Here is a 19,913-nt window from a genome sequence, read left to right as displayed (position 1 = left end):
GAAACTTCGTGACCTACATCGGAATTTATATTGAATGAAAAATGGTTTGCGTGTTTTAATAATGGAAGAATAAGTCGTGACGGTGTTGAAAGAGATTCGTAATTTTGGGAAAGTGAACTTCTATAGTCCTTTGATACATCGAGTTGACTGAAGCAATGAAACCTTTTTTTAATTAAAGTTATTCTTCCATGTGTTCATTAGTATAGTAAAATTATTTATTTTCACACGCAGTAGACCTTTTTAATGCATTTTATCATAATATCAGTGAGCTATTAAACATTATTAAAATTTTTGAATAAATAATTATTTAATATTTCTTTCATCGAGAAAACGTAATTATTTTTCAACAGGTGTTCTCAATATTTTGTTTTATTGTTATTGTACTTATATCTTTTATGATTCAAAAAATTATAACATTGTCTATTTTTTATATCCGATATTATTTATGAATATTTTTTCGTTACATATTCATCCAGCACAATAGACCCTTGTGAAAACGAAAAAATATCATAGTATCCTGAAGTAAATTGCGAAGAGTTCATATAAAATTAATTTTAATGTGTACTACGCCCCCCACACACAACCAAATGCCACAAAAACTTCACATAATATGTTAACTAAAAACTAACACACCTTGTACGTAAAACTCACAAAACCGACTCTAAACGCCACTAAACGCACATAATTACAGAAAGAGGTCGAAATTTGAAAAAATAAATCGATGGAGCATCGATTATTATCTAAATCAATATCTCCTGAATTATTAGAAAGGTGTGAAACTTAATGGTTTCCTTTTTTTACTCATTGGTCATTGATCTTAATGGTTCTGCCACGAGACTTGCAGTCACAGATTAAAATTTAATTAAAGAACATTAAAAAAATCGCTTATATTGATTTTACACATAGAAGTTTTTTTTTATTTTTATTTAAAAAAATATATTTCGTTTATTGGTTTAAAATGATTGATTCATTTCGTATTGTATTGACTATACTTATTTTTTATATGAAAAAATACTTAGCTTATGTTATTTATATTGTGTTGTATTAATGTTTTTTGAAAAACAATGATACCGCCGAATTTAACACCTTACAGTACTTACACAGTGCTAAATTTTCATGTATATTTTTTTTTTAAATTACTTTTTTGAATTACTTTATAATCCTACAAATATTACTATTAAAATATTCGAATATTCGAAAATTTTACATACATTAATTTGACATTAATGCTTTACAGTCGACAATGTGTATTTATGTTTGTATGGTGCGTTTGGGATAACATCAGGTTTCCCACAAAGCCGCCGGTTTATTTACAAACGGCCCTATAATTCGCCCGGGTGTCCAAATGTAGGGTTATTAGTAATGAACCAGCGCCGACGGTAATATGAAGTGCTACGGTCGCTGCTACACGGTGCGATCAATTTTATATATATTCTTTGTGTTTTTTAAACATAAGAAGTAAATTATTTTGTTTTTAATAAGAGAGACTTATACTATTCCCTTGAAATTAAAAAGTAATCCCTTTTTGTGTTGCAATAGTTGGTTAAAAAATCATCTCGACGGTTCTGGTTTTGCGTTACATTTATTTTGAGTATCGATAGTTATGTTTCTAAACTGTGTCCTAATAAACGTATTTCATGAGCAGACACAAAACAAACTTGAATGTAGATTAATTATTGTTGTAATACCTAAGACGTTAAATAGATGTTTTTAATTTGTTACGCGTAATATCGTTGTTTTATTATTTTGTTTGTTAATTAAGAGTGAGACTTAGACTAATTACAGACTGGAGCGACATAATATAAAAAAATGTAATTGGCAATATATTGATAATGTCAGGGCCTTTGCCTCGAGATTGCCATAGCAAAAAAAAAAAGAAACTAAAAAATAGTTCTACCTAAGTATACTAAATTCTTTAGGGTATTCAACTGTATCGTATCTCGTTACTAAGTTATTATTTTTTTACATATATTTTATAATACTTTATATATATACTTATAGGTTGTAAAATCAGGAATAAACTTGTAACTTCCACATGGGCAGGATATTATTATATTGAGGGAAATTAAAAAATTACAAACGTTATATCTTTTAAAAGTGCGCACCGTTATTTGTCGAACGAACTATGTCATCACGTTACCACAGATGGACAAAAGATATCAACTGATGAAGGTGTATCCGAATAATATAATTAAATTAATCGAAGTGTGCACCTGCCTCGCTCTAATCTTATAGGAGTAAGAGAGGTAGATGTAAACACCTTGCATGCCTTTGGGCTTCGAGGATTTGTACAAATTATGGTGAACAATAGACAATTTTGTTTCTTTTTTAATATTTTGTTTTATTTAGCATAAATTGATATTATCTTATCTGTATGCACCAAAGCAACTGTAATAATTTATATTTAAAAACAAAGGTTTATTGATTTTTGTATTGAAGTACCAGAAATATAGTTACTATTCATATAAATACGCCTTTTTAGAATTTTAATTTAGGTATAGCTATAGGTAGGTAGGTAGACAATATAAAACCTTATTTTTTTACAATGTAATCGATTGTAATACATTTATTTTATTATAAATAATTATTTCCTGAACACCCTATCGTTTTTCAATTAAATAAAACTATTCACAATCAATTAGTCAGCGAATTCTAAACGTATTATTGGCTAAAAGCACCCTGTACGCTTTATAATGGCGGGAGCGGCTTTTTGCTGCCTTTTTTTTTCTTTTTTTTCATAATAAGGGTAATACAAACGTGCCGGTTCTGACACCTTTGGACCCCACAGGAGGTTGTATAGCACAATTTGTGGGGGTAATAAAATATAATAATCCGAAGTGGGCCCGCGCTTGACGACCATAGACAAAATGAGTTATAATGTGTTTTCTGGGCGCTTCAATGCTGTGGGGGAAATTACGAAGAGTTATACGCACCTACGAGTCTTTATAAAGAGAAAATATATAAATATTAAATATTTTCTGTCACTCATAATACAACAAGTTTATAACTCTACAAAGTATGAACTTATTATATATAACTCTCTCATTCTATCTCATATTTTATAATAGGTACAATAATAATATAGCTATCTCGCTACCCTGGTGGATAAATCACGTGAACTCGAGTTCGGAGACCAGACCAATACTTTAACGGGTTTTGTGCGCGTTACTCTCTCAACATTTAGTCTACAATTTCTGTAGTTTTGTATTAAACTTGGTAAAATATATAAAGGCGTGTTGCTTTGCAACCCCTCCGGACAACGACAATGAGGGACGTCTATAAACGTCTGTTAAGGAGATTTGGAACCTGCCTCTTACACTGCGTAATCCTTCGACACACCAAGTGTCCTTACGATGTTTTCCTTCGTTGTCGAGCTTGAGACTAATAATTATTAAAACAAATAAATAATATCTCCCTTTGTTTTAAGCAGCGCTCTTTGTTCAAGAGCAAAAGGAGATAACTCGTGTTGTTAGATTAAAAATGTATTCTAGAATTTTCCAATATGAATTAACAGCTTGCTAGATATAAATATCAGGTGTGTATAACATGGCAGTACCTTCTCCGTTTATTTATATTTTAATCGGACATTTTTCTAACTCATTCTAAAACTAGCTTGAGTAACGTCAGAAAAATAGTTAGATTCTAAACAAATAGCTAACTTATTACGAGTCATCACAGTGATTGCATCGTAACTATGCCTAATGTTTATCTGGTGGATGGTGACATAAATGCACATACCGTCCTTGGTTTAAATGAGAGTGACATACAATTGTGTTACGCAACTTTATACCTACTGATTTTACTATTTTGTATATGTTACCTGTGCTATTTATTTGTTTGTGTTCGAAATTCAAAAGTCCAAATTATAAAAAAAAAATCAGTGACATTTTCTTTTTGTTTTGTTTTCTTTTTCGAAATGATTTTTTTTTTTTTTAATTCAAATAAACTTATGATATTCGTGAAAGTCGAATAATTATAAATAGTACGATAATTAACTTTTGATTATACAGTTAAAATTAAATACATCATAAAATTAAAATTACAGTATCCACCTACCTGATACCTTACTACATGATATCAAAGTACACATTGCAGGTATAATTAGGTACTTTATATAATATAAGTATATATTTATTAAACAATAGTATTTTTTATATTATATATTTTTTAATATTTGAAATAAGTACGTAGGTACGTTTATCTAATATTATTTTTAAAAAAAAAGAAACAAATCACGATAATTTCATATAAAAATATAGATAGATAGATATAATAATGTATGCATAATGATATAGATATCAACAATAATATCTAATGCCGCCAGAGGGATGTTAAAAAAATATTATTTCCGTTGAACGAGATGACTTCCTCAATCAAGCCGCCAATGACAAATTACTCAGCCAGTTCGCCGTTTAATATGTTAATCTTGTAACATATGGAGCATAGACAATTCCCGCCTTTCCTTTTGACGTCTGTTCGAATTTAGAACGATTGTTAATGGTGATGTCTTCTTTTGTGCCAGTAACAATGGATTTTTTGCAACGTCCGTGTAAATTACGCTTATAATATAGTCAATTTTTTTTGTGTAATGTTGAATGCAACTTCTGGGGTCTTTAAAAGCTTATTGATTTGTTCTGTATTATGATTAAGTGGTTTTGTAAAGTTATGTTTAAGGGTATTAATTAATATAATTCTATCCTAAAAGTGATATAAATAATAATTAATTAGCTGTAGGCATCATTGTTTTGTTTTTAACATATTCTTAAATATATTCTTTTAATTATTTAAAGATAATAAAGAAAAAATAATAAATACGATACGATAAAAGCTATTAATATGTAAACTAAATTAATTTGAAATACAATTGGAATAAATGTTATAGAAATGTTAATAAATATATTTTTTTAATTTTATAAATCAGAATGTATTCGTTCATGAAATTCTAAAACGAATTCGCATTCTCAACAACACAATAAACAGAATGACTGCCAAAATCATCGTTGACAATTAAAAAAAAAAACACGCACAGATAATAACAGAGCGCTTCGGCAGATGCATTCAGCCATGTTTCAATTACAAACGCCGCTCTGTAATCATGATATAATCGTCTATACCGAAGTTAATATTACCAATGTTAACATACCTCGATAGCCAATAAGTATTATCGTGGTACCTAATCATCCATTGATTCTTTACAATAGCAACACTGTCATTGAAAGGTTTTTATGTGCTGTTCTTATTTCGAAATTCTATTGTTTTAACATTTGCATTTTATATTATAGTGGGGGTTTTGCGTGATGTAGATACATATTAGGTATTTTATTCATCTGTGCGTTACCTACACCAACTGCGTTAATATGCGTAGGGGATGAACTTATGAAAATCCTTTTTAATATAGTATGTTAAGTAAGATTGGGAACATTTCTGCAGAATTGTATTCTACTAGAACCATCACATTAGGCTGTATATCGTCTGTCAGTCAGCAAAAAATATATTAACAAGACGCGTGAAAATAAAATCCAAATCTAAGTACATTTCAAACGGTAAACAAAAACGCATTGTACAACAGATGTGAAATTGTTTTTTGGTTTTATTAAAAAGAGTGACAGCTAAAATTAAAATATTAATATATTTTATTTAATTTAAATAACATATAAAATAAAAGTGCCACCTATATAGAAATAACGAATTAATAAGCCAAATTTGTACTCTAATAAATATTACATACAAACTATGGACTAGAGATAGAGATCATAAAACCTAATCAGTAAAACCTAAACTGAATAAATATTTCTCTTATATTACACACAGTATAATTAAAATAGTAGGTATAGGTATCTATATACAACCGCAGTTATATTAGAAACAGTGACACACTAAGTAAACATTTTAACGGTAAGAAAAATTGTTTTCTTACACGTAACAATAATTTTCCGACTGCGCAGTTTATGTTTAAGTGTCGAAGATTAATTCCTCGGTAAAAAAAAAATCTATACTTACTAAAAACATATGTTAAAAATAATAAAAAGCCAAATCGTTGTATTAGTTTGCTGCTGGTTTTATTCAGTTCTGTGGAGTGAACATTTCCTATATATAACGTTTTGCACTAAGAGTTTTCACAAAATTAGATCAAATCAAATCGAATCAAAATATACTCTATTCAAGTAGGCTTATACAAGCACTTTTGAATCGTCATTTAACAAACTATTTAAATATACTCAAGATATTGAAAAAATTTTGGAATTCGTTTTCATTGATTTTTGTGCCAGATTAAATTTAATACAGTTAGTATATAATTTATAATTAATCTGTAATAGAAATTGGCGAAAAATAAGTACCGAAATTCTTGCCTTGTTCTTCTTGGAAAAATCAGATACATTCCAGGTTTATCATAAATTCATTCTTATAAATTATCTCAATTTGATTGAGTGTATTTGCATAAAATTGATCTTGATTAACTTTACTTGCAACATTAATTAATGGTAGTTTTATCTGTAAACGTATTCGGGTAAAGGTACACAACATTCGATTCTTCAATAGCAATATTATAATAATTCTTGTTCAATTAAACACAATTCAATAACGTAATATTTTATACAATAATAAACATATACAATAATCAATTAAATTATTTGAATGATTGTATGACATTTAAATGTTTGCCCTTCAAACACGATATATGTATATTTCTTTTATCATCTACAGTAATAAGATAGAAATAACAAAAAAGATAGATATCACTCATCACACTTATGTTGATTGACGAATATTATATTAAGCTTTCGATAAGTAATCAAATTCATATTACTGCTGTGAGTAAACAATAGATCGAGCTCACTAACTGGTAACGATTTTCTGAACATAAATTAGTACATTAATGGTCAAAAATGTTATTGAGCTCAATTACGGATTTTCCCGTCACTATATTAAATAGATGCTTCGAAGGACCATTCATTTGCATGTTGTACATTTAATATCCAAATGACGTTTTAAAAACGCATAAAATTTAGTATAGAATGTAACTGAACTCTTAACTGATTTCGGCACCAAAAGCGTCTACAAATCTCCATCAGTTGGATTTGTATAAAGTTGGCTTTATATAAAGTTAGAGATATTTAATTAACAAAAAAGTATAAATGGAAAAATGATAACTTCTTTTTTAACTATTTTCCCGTCACGAAGAAGAGAATGCCAAGTTTCTTAAAACGATTTTACAGTCTTTTTATTCTGTATGCTTAATGTTAGCTTTATTGTAATTTATTATGTCAAAAAATGTATATATTTAAATAAAACAATAATAGTTGAGCGTATAATATTAATATATTATTTAAGTATTGTTTAATATTTATTATTATTTACATTCATATTCCATTCGTGAACGTAAATACTTAATTATTAGTTATTACAACGTTAATAGTTATGTTTAATACTAAATAATTTCAATTATTTGGTTTTAGCAAAATAAGCATTTTTGTTAAAAAAAATCAGTAAATTAATAACAAGCATTTTACACTGAAAAGTTCTAAAAATAAAGAAAATTTTATATGTTTTTTTTTAAATTATACGTTACGAAGCTTATAAATTTTCTGACATTATGAATATTTCATACTCGATATATTTTGTAGAATTTCGAGTACAATAAATAATTTTAACCTATTACATATTATGAATATTTGGTACCTATACTATATAAAAAAATTTAAAACAATAATTAACATTTACAATATTTTAATGCAGATTAATAGTCACGGACCCGAGAAAAGAGATCAACTTTTGCGTAAAAGTTAACTTTTTTTTTTTATTGTATTGGTTGGCGGACGAGCATATGGGCCACCTGATGGTAAGCCCATAGACAAAGGCGCTGTAAGAAATATTAACCATTCCTTACATGAACTATGCGCCACCAACCATGGGAACTAAGATGTTATGTCCCTTGTGTCTGTGATTACACTGGCTCACTCACCCTTCTAACCGGAACACAACAATACAGAGTACTGTTACTTGGCGGTAGAATATCTGATGAGTGGGTACCTACCCAGACGGGCTTGCACAAAGCCCTACCACCAAGTGTCTAAATTTGCCGTTTCTATAATATAATTAGTTTCTGTCAAAGAAATTGCGTAGAAGCGATTTATGTTAAAGTTAAGGGTGTCTGATTACACTTTCATGATTGTTTATCCTGGGCCACGATGACTTGTCTGTGTGGAAAATTGCTTATCAACAAATAAATGTCGAATAATATTACACTAGTCATTGTGAATGGTCATCGTAATATATATATATATGTAAATTCAGGTGTAACCGTATGTAATTTCATATTTGTGACAGTAATAGAAAGGCGTCCGACACGTCCGATTTCCTCACGATGTTTTCCTTCACGTCGAGCACGAGATGAATTAAAATTACAAATTAAGCACGTGAAAACTCCATAATGCCCAAATTTTAACATTCCATCTTTATTATTTACAATGGTTAATCTAACGGGCTCTCTCAGCTTATGCTTTCTATAACAATTTATCTATCACATAATAAAGAGTCTTACAATAGCCTCTAATATCAAGCTTAATGTGAGTTTTATAGATATATGAATACATTATGTACCATAAAGAGCACTTTAGGTACGTAAAAAAAGTAAATTTGAATGTTTTACAAAACTTGGAAAATGTACTAAATTTCATATTGTATGAAATATTTATGGTGAGTATACAATTGAAATTTGAAAAAAAAATTCGAGGAACATGATGGTCCGATGAAGTTAATCAATGTATGTAAAGGTACCTAACCTATTTATTTTTGTACTTACTATATATTAAGTTTATAGACAAATACTTAATGGTCAATAATTGTTTAATACATGGAAACGAATATTTTCTTTACTTTTTGAATATTTATTAATTGCATTTTATTTTAATTTCCTCTATACCTATATGGGTTCACAGATTTAAAACAAAAAACGTCGTAATACCTACATATTTGATAAATATTTTACTGATAAGGAACAATGTGAGATGAAAAATATGTCATGCTATTCTAATAAGAAAATTTATCCCTTATATAAGTCATTGCTGAAATATAATATTTATATAAGTATTTATTTTAAATTATAAATGAGTAAGTAAATTAATTAAAGGTAAGTTTTTGAATGTCTATCCGTAATTACGATTAAAAACTAAATACAATTCGTCTATTAACTTTCATCATATAATTTTCCCATTAATAACAGTGTTTTTATATACACATATACCTATATATATGTGTGTGTTAATTTTTTTTAGGTCTAACTTAATACATATCATTCAGTTGGTATGTTATAATCATATTATAAAGATTAATTTCTTAGCCTATGAAACTGTATCATCATTATGTAAAAAAATTATATCGTTCTATGTGGGTACGACATAAAATTCGAAATTTAAAATTTTTGACGTTTCAACCTGACTCGTTTACAAATATTTTGAATAGAATTAGAAACAAGATGATATAAGAACTTACCTCCGTTGTCAGGATTATTCGCTTCAAAAGTTTTGCTGGTCATGTGGAACAGGGCGTCCAGTGGCGTGTGAGGAGCGTTAGAGCCGGCTTGCGAAGCGCGTCTCGGCTCCGAGCAGCAATCAGAAGCTGACGACGATCTTTCCGACGCTGAATCACAGCACTCCGCCGGCGCCATTTCCCTCGGCCTCAGCAGCCCAAGAGCTGCTAATCTCCAACGTTCGCCATCCAGCAGTGCCGCACCGGCTAAACGCTGTAACCGCTGTAATCGCTCAAACCCTGAAGCATCCCATGGACGCACTATACGCGGCGGCGTTCGCGGACTATGCGACAAAATGTCCAGTATAGAGAAACTCTTCACGCCTTCCCCGCGACGCTCCTCAACCGGCTCCGAAGCCATCTTCAATCGTTTTAGCGGCCTGAAGTAATCTTGTGGCGACGGCGACCGCGACGGCGCCGGTGACGGCCGCCCAACACTGATATCGTCCTCGGAACAGCTGTGCCCGGACATAGACTCCTCCTCCATAGTTCAATTCACATCCATCACACGGTCACAGTAAATATCGGAGGCTGTTTATCTCACAACAACACGAGATACGGCTGACGGTTCGACGCGCATCGGTCAACTGACGTGGCGTGTGACAGCCCTGGCTCGGGCGGCAATGGCGGGCGTGGCATGATTAGTATCGACCAATGGTGGGACGTCGTTCCATCGCTGCCGATCAGCAATTGGTCGGAGGATGTGGTTAAAGCGAGCGGGGCTTTCACACTCGGCTCTCCAATAAAACTTTTTAATCGGGCCCCGGATTGGGGGGCGAGATTCATAGTGTGATTAATTTAGCTCGGCGCGGGGAGAAGGGGAGGTGGGGGTGAGCGGTCTCCGTTTAATTATCGGGATGAAGACGCGACTCTAACTACGGCTCTACATTATTTAGCGTCGATGGGACTGACGTTTGTCACTTAGAAATTGCTACTTTACTTCATTTATAGTTCATCGGTTAATTGCCTTAATTTAACACAGTAGCTTTTAAGCGTCTGTCGGACGGCTATTAAAGATATTTACTACTGTCCGTGAAGTGGACATTGTGAATAGAGTATCGGAAGCAATTAATTATTTTAATTACATTGTTGTTTATGAAGTTTTTATTTATTTGAATTAAAAGAGAAAATAGAAAATTCTTTATTAAAAAATAAAAATTAAATGCGTTTAACTTTTGATCGTTGGACGATTGATCAATTGATAACGTTTTATAGTGTTCGGTGATAATATTGATTAAGTATTGAATATAATTTAGCAACATTAATAAAAAGGTCTTGCTACTGGAACAAAACGTATTCATCCTTATATAATCAAATGACTTTTTAACCTAAGTACCCATGTACTTAGGTTAAGAAGTCGTTTAAATTACTTATACTTATAAACGCAAATCGCAAAAGACACCGTCATTTACAGTTCCTCCATGAAATTTACAGCGATCATGGCACTATTGGAGCCGGAAGAGGAACATAAAATTAATTTATGGATATAACTTACGATCTTTAAAATAAATCGCTTCAAATTTAAAGGTATAAATATGCAAAACATCAGTAGGGAGGGATTTTCCTCTGTTTTTCAACCAATGTTTTTTTTTCAAAGCTATTAATATGTTTGTGTAATGAAAGTTGGAAATAAATTAAGAATAAATATTTCTAATTACAAATATCCTTTAAAAATAATACTTTAATTTTAATTTTAGGTACAACCGATTTCATACCGTTGATAAAATTTTATTAATATTATTAATATTTAAGTGTCATAAGGAAGGTACATAGGTTTTATATAGACAAAGAGCTTAAAAATACAAAATAAAACTTGTATTAAATACGATAATGTGCAAAGTAAACATTGCATGACAATTTGTTTTGACGTTTGAATTGACGATCGGCGCGGCCATCTTGTATTCCGTTATTTACTTTCGGTGCAACTTCACGGTTAGTGGTTTTTAGGGTGAGTGAGCGTGGAAATGTAATCTAATTTGACATTCAGTTGTTTTGGGCCGTTCCTTATTATATGTTTGTAAAGAACCAGTGAATGATGATTTGTTTTTTATCTGTAATATTTGTTGGCGTTCATTTTTTTTTTTTGTTGAATTATTCATATGCTAAAATAAGTTATGTTACATAGTTCAGAGAACATGTTTTTAAATCTTTTAAATCTTACTAATATCTAGTACCTGTTAGAAAGTAATAGAGGTATATTAGATATTATAGACGTGTACTAATTATAACGGTGATACATTACTACATAGAATTTAAATATAAAATTAAAAAAAAAATTAAACGCAATACCTGAGCTTTTTATTGAGATTAAATCGTTTCTCTTCAGTCTGATCCGATGAGTTCATACTAAGTATCTTAATAAAAAATAAGTATCGGTATCTTAACAAATACCTACTAGGTTTTTCAGAGGATAGTTAGAGCAATGTCTTCTATAAACAATATTCAAATAACTATCTCCGAATTGGTACAACGTACTCACGTTAGTCTAGATGTAGATATTATTCCCATATGATAAACAAAACAAACCTTAAATGAAGAAGGAATAAAGATAAATAAACCTTAGATTTACGTATTTCATGCGATTTGCTAAAAGCACAGCCATATTGTACACTACTAATATGTCTTTATGATACAACACTATTCCTCATAACTACTTATATCCACTTCAATTTTACTTCCAAAGTGTCGATAATAGCTTCGTCGACTTTTAAAACACATTTTTTTATTTAAAATCCAAGACGAATATCACATATTATTCAATCTCTCGACCAATGATATCACGTCAATTCAATATCAAATGTTGTTTATTTGGCATTTGTTCCCTTGTGGTTGGAATAGACAATACAACAAACAATTCCTTTTGAAAAAAATTACACCGTATATACTTATTTTTTAAAATGAAATAAAAAAAAAACTAAATAAAGACATCGTATCTCTGTTGTTTATAGTAAAGTAAATTACCAATATCTATGGAAACCATCCGATCGGAACAGCTATTACGTTAAAAAATCAATTGCTCTCGGTTATTAGCGAGTTGATAGTCCGTATTACTGGGCTATTTTTTGTTCTATTACCGGAACAGACGCCATATTGTACGATTTATAAACCCATGATTGACCAATCATGTCTATTTCCGGTTTAGATGTGCATTAATATAATTGTTACTTATGGAAAAAATGTTGCTATCTTTGACACTGAGAAATTAGGGCTATTATAAATGTATTATCCAGGAAGTGTTTTATATTTTTTAGGACCAAGAGTGATGGCAGGCTTAATATGGCATTTTACATAGGTATCTATATAATAATTATTTATGTAATTACATATGTAAATTTATTAACTTTTATTTATTACATTGTTATTTTGTGTTTTGTATCTTATTCTTATTTATTTCCTAATTGTTAAGCCCATATCAACCACAATCATATGGTCATGAGATCGCCTTCATCTAGGTACGATTTTTTTTGTATTTGTATTGTTTAATATCAATGTTAAGTTATAAAATATTGACAACAGTACAGATACTATATAGAATACTTACCATTGTTATAGGTAGAGATTTACATAGAAAATCTATTGATTCATGTGATAATCTGTGCCTACAACAAAGGTGTACTATTTGGGTAAAAAAAAATAATAAAATAAAGTCAGACCTTAAAATAATTATGTTTGAGAAGTAAATTCAATTAAACATTTTAAAAAATGTTTACATTTCCCTATTTCTCAAAGCCTAAAATAATCATTACTGCTATCTATTTATCTAAAAAAAACGATATACGATTCAGTAGTATCTATGTACCTATATCAATTTGATATAGGTATCTTACCAATAGTTTAATCAGCGTAAACAATGCAATCGCCCGAAGAGTAAAGTAAAGTAAAGTAAAAAGTATTTATATATTTAAAGAAAACAATATTATGTTAACTTGGTTTCTAATTATTTGTATTTAGAGTATGTTATCAAAATATACATGATTAATTGATCAGACGTTTTTGCATTTCCCACAAATTTAACGCTGACCTTTAGGAGGTATGTTAATCTGGCACTCGGCCAGAAGTAGGTACCACTTACGGGCTTACAATGGGAGGAATGCATATGTATTTGCCAGAAAGAAAAAATCCTTTAGTGCAGGCCCGCCTGGGTAGTATAGGTACTATCAAATCATCATTTTGTTCTGCGATTAAACTTAAATTGGTACTTTGAATAGCTGTGTTTCGATTCGAAGTCTATATAATTATAAGCACAAAGGAAATAAGATCTTCGATAGAGGCGCCAATGTCTTCAAAAGAACGTTCTGGTAATAGTAAGTAAGTAGTTGTGTTAATAGGTACATACATCTGTCACTATCGGGTGGACGATTCATTGTAAGCAGTTTGAGCTGTAAAACTATATAAGTAAAAGGAATTCTAATACTTATTTAAAAACATTTTATGATCATTAACGTATTAATATATTTAAAAAAAAAATACTCATATTTCCTCAAGAAATGCCTAGGGTATCCACAGTTTCGTTTCCTCTACACCGCCTATACTCTATTCCAACCATAACAGGAAAAAAGCCAAATAAAACAACATTTGACAGCAAATTGACGCAATATCATTATTTGAGAGCTAGATTAATCTATGATATTCACTATCGATTTGCGAAAAAATGGCGTTTTGAACGTCGACGAAATTGATATCGGAAATAAGTAGGTAGTTAAATGTAATACTGTTTTATTATAAATAAATATATGTTAATCATAAACTCTTAGTAGTGCACTACATTGCTGAGTTATTAGGAAATCGAATACGCAAATCTAAGGTATATTTATCTTTTTTCCTACTTCGATTGGAATAGGCTATACATCCATCTAGCTCATAACTGTAACGATAATTTGTAATAAAACGTTTCTTTGTTTAATAAAATTTTAGTAACGATTTGTTAATGAATACTAATATTAATATTAAGTCTCAATGAAGTAATCGACTTACAAGCCAAATTTCATTATTAGCAAGTACTCGTATGTTCAAATACATACGATCTGTTTTTAGATACTTACTAATAAAATTTCTATGAAGCAGTTTTGTCCTATCGTATTCACTTTTAGGTAACCAGTCGATGTCGATGCAGTTATTAAAGTACTTTCTAAAATACATTAAATCAGTCAACATATCATTTATACTAATAATAATGTTAATATACTTTATTGTACACACAAAAACAAAAATACAGAAAACTTAGGCTTAAACAAAAATAGAAATAGAAATAATGCTCAAAACAAAAATATAACCAATTATTTTATGTGTGTACAATGACATATGACTAATTAGCTATCTCTTCCAGAGAGTGAAAACAAAGATCAAATCCAGGTAAATGCTCTGCATGTAGCTTTGTAAGACTCGAAAAGTGAAGTCATATGCAATTAAAATTGCTACAAAACTTTATAGTGTTAATTGACTAATTGTCATATCCATAATACATACATAATTAGATGTTACGATTATTAAATAATAATTATGCAGTCGTGGTTACTTTTAATTTATGCACATTATATTTTTTGATTATATTCTACACTCGTCAACTTAGGTACTAGTAACCCATTGAAACGTACACTTAATCATGTTTTCCAACGGGCTTTGGCCGATGGTACCAAATTATTATTTTAAATAACAACATATGTATATTTCCCTATTTGTAAATCATCATTTAAAAGTTAATTATTAAGATTTACATTTTGTTCAAGAGAAGATAATTTTAATTATATTAAAATAAGTAGTTTTGAACATAATTCTTAATATTATTTTTTATAAATTCCTTAGAATTACGTTAGCACGGCTCTAACTAACGCATATAAACCACAATAAAGCTTCCGGTAGACCACCACGATAAAACAAAAAAAATAACGTACCTATTCTAACGTTTTGCTAATATTTTACAATAAAAAATATATAATTCCTACAAATGACATCTATATTTCCGAATTACATTCAACATGCACCCCGTATTTAGTGGTGAAGTGTTATTTGGTATATTTTAGACGGAAGCGAAGTCAGGTTAGGGAGAAGTCATTTGTGTCTAGTGCCCGGGTGCACGGAAGGGTGCTGTGCAGTTATGGACATGGAGTTAGATGCTTGATTATTGTATTGTGTTTTAATATTGTGATCTAATTTGTTTTAGTTTATTTTATTGTTGGATTTAAAGTTTTTTGAAAGTTCAATATTTTTATCATTTTCTTAAGCATAATAGGTAGTTACCGCAATTTTATAGCCTTTTTCAAGCCCTGCGGGCATAAAAAATACTAAATATTAAGTGTTCTCATATAAGGTATATATCTGATATAGAATCGTCAGCGTTCCGAGAGCGTTAAGTATTGCGACCGAGAATTTCCTCTTTGACTACGTTAAATAATTTTGAAAAAAAATAATTCATAAATCACCTGTAAGCAAAATACAAAAAGATGATAAACTTTATCATATATTTTACTACTATACTTCATTTATAGAATATTAAAAAAAACCATAAATAAAACAAACAAAAAATCCTATGGTTCATAACGGCTGTCCGTTACGGGAATGCACCCGACCGCACTAATAATTCTGGGCCCAGTCATTATAACACATCTCAATTTGGTTTTAACACATAAATAGTAATAAGCAGATGCGGGTGGGCAGCGTGGGACGTGGTCGAAAGGCATTACTCATAATAATGAGATTACGGAGGTAACTATTTTAATTCTGAATTTTAGACTTTTTTCCGTTAGACAAGCTGATCATGCGTCAACAATATTATTATTCGTATTATAGTGAACTTACAGTTAGTATTTTATTTCTCTGTATGTATTTAAGATCGTCCAACAGTTAAAGATAACTAGAAAAGTACCTACTAGCGTAGTGAATATTATTTTAATTATTGTTTATAGTTTTTTTTAAATGAGATAAATGTTACAAATATTTATAAAAAATAACTTTTTTTTAGTCTTTTTTTATAAATATTTGTATATTAAGGTTAAAAGTAAACGAAAAATACGCTCTTTCAAAGTACCCTACAGGGACCCAAAAAACCATCCCGATGAGTCGTAGCTCGCGGGGCTTACTAGGAACCAATCAAGACCTCTTCTGTCGATGTCTTGACTCCGTCATCTCGAGGTATAAGATCGATTTGGAAGTACACTAAATTATTGTATTGACACCGGAATTAGGTAAATATTGCAAATATTTGATAACCACAACTTTTGACTGAAAGTAATAACTATAATTATATTATTATTCATTCCGTAAAGTTTAGTTTAGTGCAATTCAAAACAAAACTAAAATTGTACAACGACAAATTTTATAAAAAAATAGTTTTCATATATCATATGAAATTTTATCGTTAATGTTTATGTTAAAAATATATTTATAAATTATTATTATAAATGCGAAAGTTTGTGTGTTGGTTACGCTTTCACGTGTTCTATATTAGTGTTCTTTAGCGGTAGAAAAGAATAAAGGACATAAATAGTCCATTCCAACCACAAGAGGACAAAAGCCAATTAAACAACATTGACATTCGATTGACGCGATATCATTGGTCGAGAGTTTGAATAATCTATGACATTCATTATACCGTTATCAATGTCGACTAAACTGTTAAAGGAAGTTAGGAAGTAAAATTAAATTAAATATAAAAATATAAATATTAGTGAAGAACTGTAAGTAGTGCACAATATAACTGAGCTAGTAAATTGCGTGGTAAGTAAATCTAAGGTTTGTATCTCTTCTCCGATTTATAGACTTATAAATAACTAACAGCGCCTCTTCTTGCATGCAGGTAAAAAGGTGGATGAAAACTTGTAGTAAATATAATACGCTAATAAGTTAGCATCTTGCATAATAACTCTTCAAAACAATAAATTTTAATGCTGTGAATTTGTAAACAGCGTGCTTATTAACAGTGGAAAACAACTCAATCATAATAATTACTGAGTTTATAATTATTGTTACGCGTATGTGATTTTCAATTTAGAAAACACTCATTTGAATTTAATTTATAAAATGATTTTATAGAAGTAGATTCATTGTTCACTTAAAGTAATTTCTGTCTTTGAATTTGAAATAATATTATTTTATAGCAGAAAGGGGAATTAATAAGTAAGCCCCAATATTTTAATTGATCAATCCTGCAATCATTGTCAGTTTAATAAATGTTTTTACTCGGTAACAGAGTTTCTTGATACAAAGATATAAAAACTTAATTATGTATTACTGTTATGTTATTGATATTATAAATGTTGTCCCAAATAATTGATTTAATTTTTAATTATCTGTAGGTACATCTACCTATATCATAGGATTCATAAATCGTTGGATTTTATTATAATTGATGTTATTATTAATATTAAATTATTACTAATCATATTTGTATGTCATCGTCGACTAAACATATGTATGTTTATTAACAATATTGTATTAATGTATATCATGTATAATGCAAATAAACAATTATTGTTATTATAATTACAAAACATCAAATCGGCTATCATTTTCAGTATGGTATTCTTATATATATGTATGTTATGTTCTGAAGCTAGACCAAAGGTTGGCACACAAGTAGATAATAGATAACAGTAGTTTCGTAGTTTTTTTCTCTTTTATGAATATAAATATATCTCTACAGAAACATTGTCAACATTTAAGATTTAGAAAAAAAAAACATAAAATCGATTTTGTTTTAGGTTTTTAAATTACAAACAACTGTTAAAACAGTAATGTTAGTGAGCCTCGGTGAATTTTTATTTCGATATTTTAGTTTGATTAAAATACGATTTTTATATCATGTGCGAGAATTATTATTTTAAAATTAATTGTGAGTGTGTGTTATAATAGAAAGCGTAGTCAAGATTTACCTACAACTGTTAGCAGAATATGTATTAACAAAGTGTGATTTCAACTACGTACTTAAGTACGTATGTAATCAAGTATTTTGAAACACATTGGCACATTGAGTTAAACGCCTTTGCTTACTAAAATAAAAAAAAAAACTAGCACTCGAGTAAAATTGAGATGTTCACATAAATGATTAAGGCGAGCGGAAATCATGCGAGCAGAAGGCGTGTTCCTCGTCATTTGTGCAGACTTAACCGTGCTAGACCTATTAATAACTAACGCCTATTATAACTTTTATTTTTTAATTTATATCTCATCTTTAAACACTTTCTTGTGAGAGTAAAATTTAAAGGTTATAATCTGAGAACTGTACGTGAAACTTTTTATTTTTTAGAGATTATAATTGTTTAAGAAAAGACGAGAAAGTCTAATCTTTATATCTAATAAAGCCAAAATCTTTTTCGAAAATATAGAATGCAAAGCCGAACAAACACCACTGAATTTTCACGTGCTTTCGTGATCGACCGTAAAGGAAAATATCGTAAAGAAATTTTAAATTAAATATATTTAATTGCTATTTTAAAAAAAATAACGCGTTACCCTAATAGGCTATTTGACTGGTTTTTAAAAACCATTTAATATTATTTAGTAGAGGTTAAGGAATCCAGTAAAAGTTGTTACATTAACAGCCTGTAAATTTCCCACTGCTGGGCTAAGGCCTCCTCTCCCTTTGAGGAGAAGGTTTGGAGCATATTCAGCCACGCTGATCCATTGCGGGTTGGTGGAAATTGTCAAATAGCCTATGAACAATACCGCCATTTTATACTAGGATCACCTAATAAGCGTTTTATTTCTTTCATAAATGTATGGGTGGCCATTTCGTGCACATCCTCTAACACCTGGAAGCGGGCGTTCAAGCCCACTCGCTGAGGCTAACAATCCAGCAGTAAGCTGACGCAAGTGCTCTGAGAATATCAAGTGGCTGCCGTGAACAAGGCATAGCATCAATACTTTTTAGCATTAGCAAAGGGCTAAGCTTCTTCATGACTTATATTTTCATTTTGTACACATGCTCGTGTATAAGGAAATCGACGAGTCCTCTGTTAGTGGACCGATTTTACACATGCAATCCATCGCTCTCATAAATCTTGTTACTGTAGTGTAAAATTCCAAATGATAAGCAAAGAAATCTATTAGATATTGAAATTGATTAGAACCATTTAATATTGCATTGTCGAATGTATATCTTGAACGAATGAACCGATTTATTTGGGTTTTCTTCTATCTTAATACCAGTAGATTGTACAAAATAATTAAAGAAATAGGTCGAGTTGTATACCCAGTCCGGACCCGACTGAGGTTCTAGTCGATATTTTCCCCAATCATTTATATTCATCATGTCATCACACGGTATACGTCGCAACATAGTCGACGTTACCGCGGCCGATGTCACCAAGCGACAATGAAGTCATCCGACATGGCTAATCACTTGTATTGTAACGCTGCAGATGTTTTACAGACTACGGTGACCATAGTTC

General features: G+C 30.2%; 1 protein-coding gene across 1 annotated transcript in view; it reads right to left on the bottom strand.

Moving 5' to 3' along the window:
• Positions 1-10,099, bottom strand: part of LOC113402682 (homeobox protein BarH-like 1b) — a 51,452-nt gene extending 41,353 nt beyond the window's left edge. Inside the window, exon 1 of the mRNA XM_026642988.2 lies at positions 9,493-10,099. Coding sequence (XP_026498773.1) covers positions 9,493-10,015 — 523 coding nt within the window. The 5' untranslated portion in view covers positions 10,016-10,099. The remainder of the gene's footprint in view (positions 1-9,492) is intronic.
• Between the last annotated feature and the right edge of the window lie 9,814 nt (positions 10,100-19,913).

The sequence above is a fragment of the Vanessa tameamea genome, chromosome 24, assembly GCF_037043105.1.
Source record: "Vanessa tameamea isolate UH-Manoa-2023 chromosome 24, ilVanTame1 primary haplotype, whole genome shotgun sequence".
Lineage (NCBI taxonomy): Eukaryota > Metazoa > Arthropoda > Insecta > Lepidoptera > Nymphalidae > Vanessa > Vanessa tameamea.
Note: the sequence above shows the minus strand (reverse complement) of the source record. Positions and strands in the feature narration are given on the sequence as shown.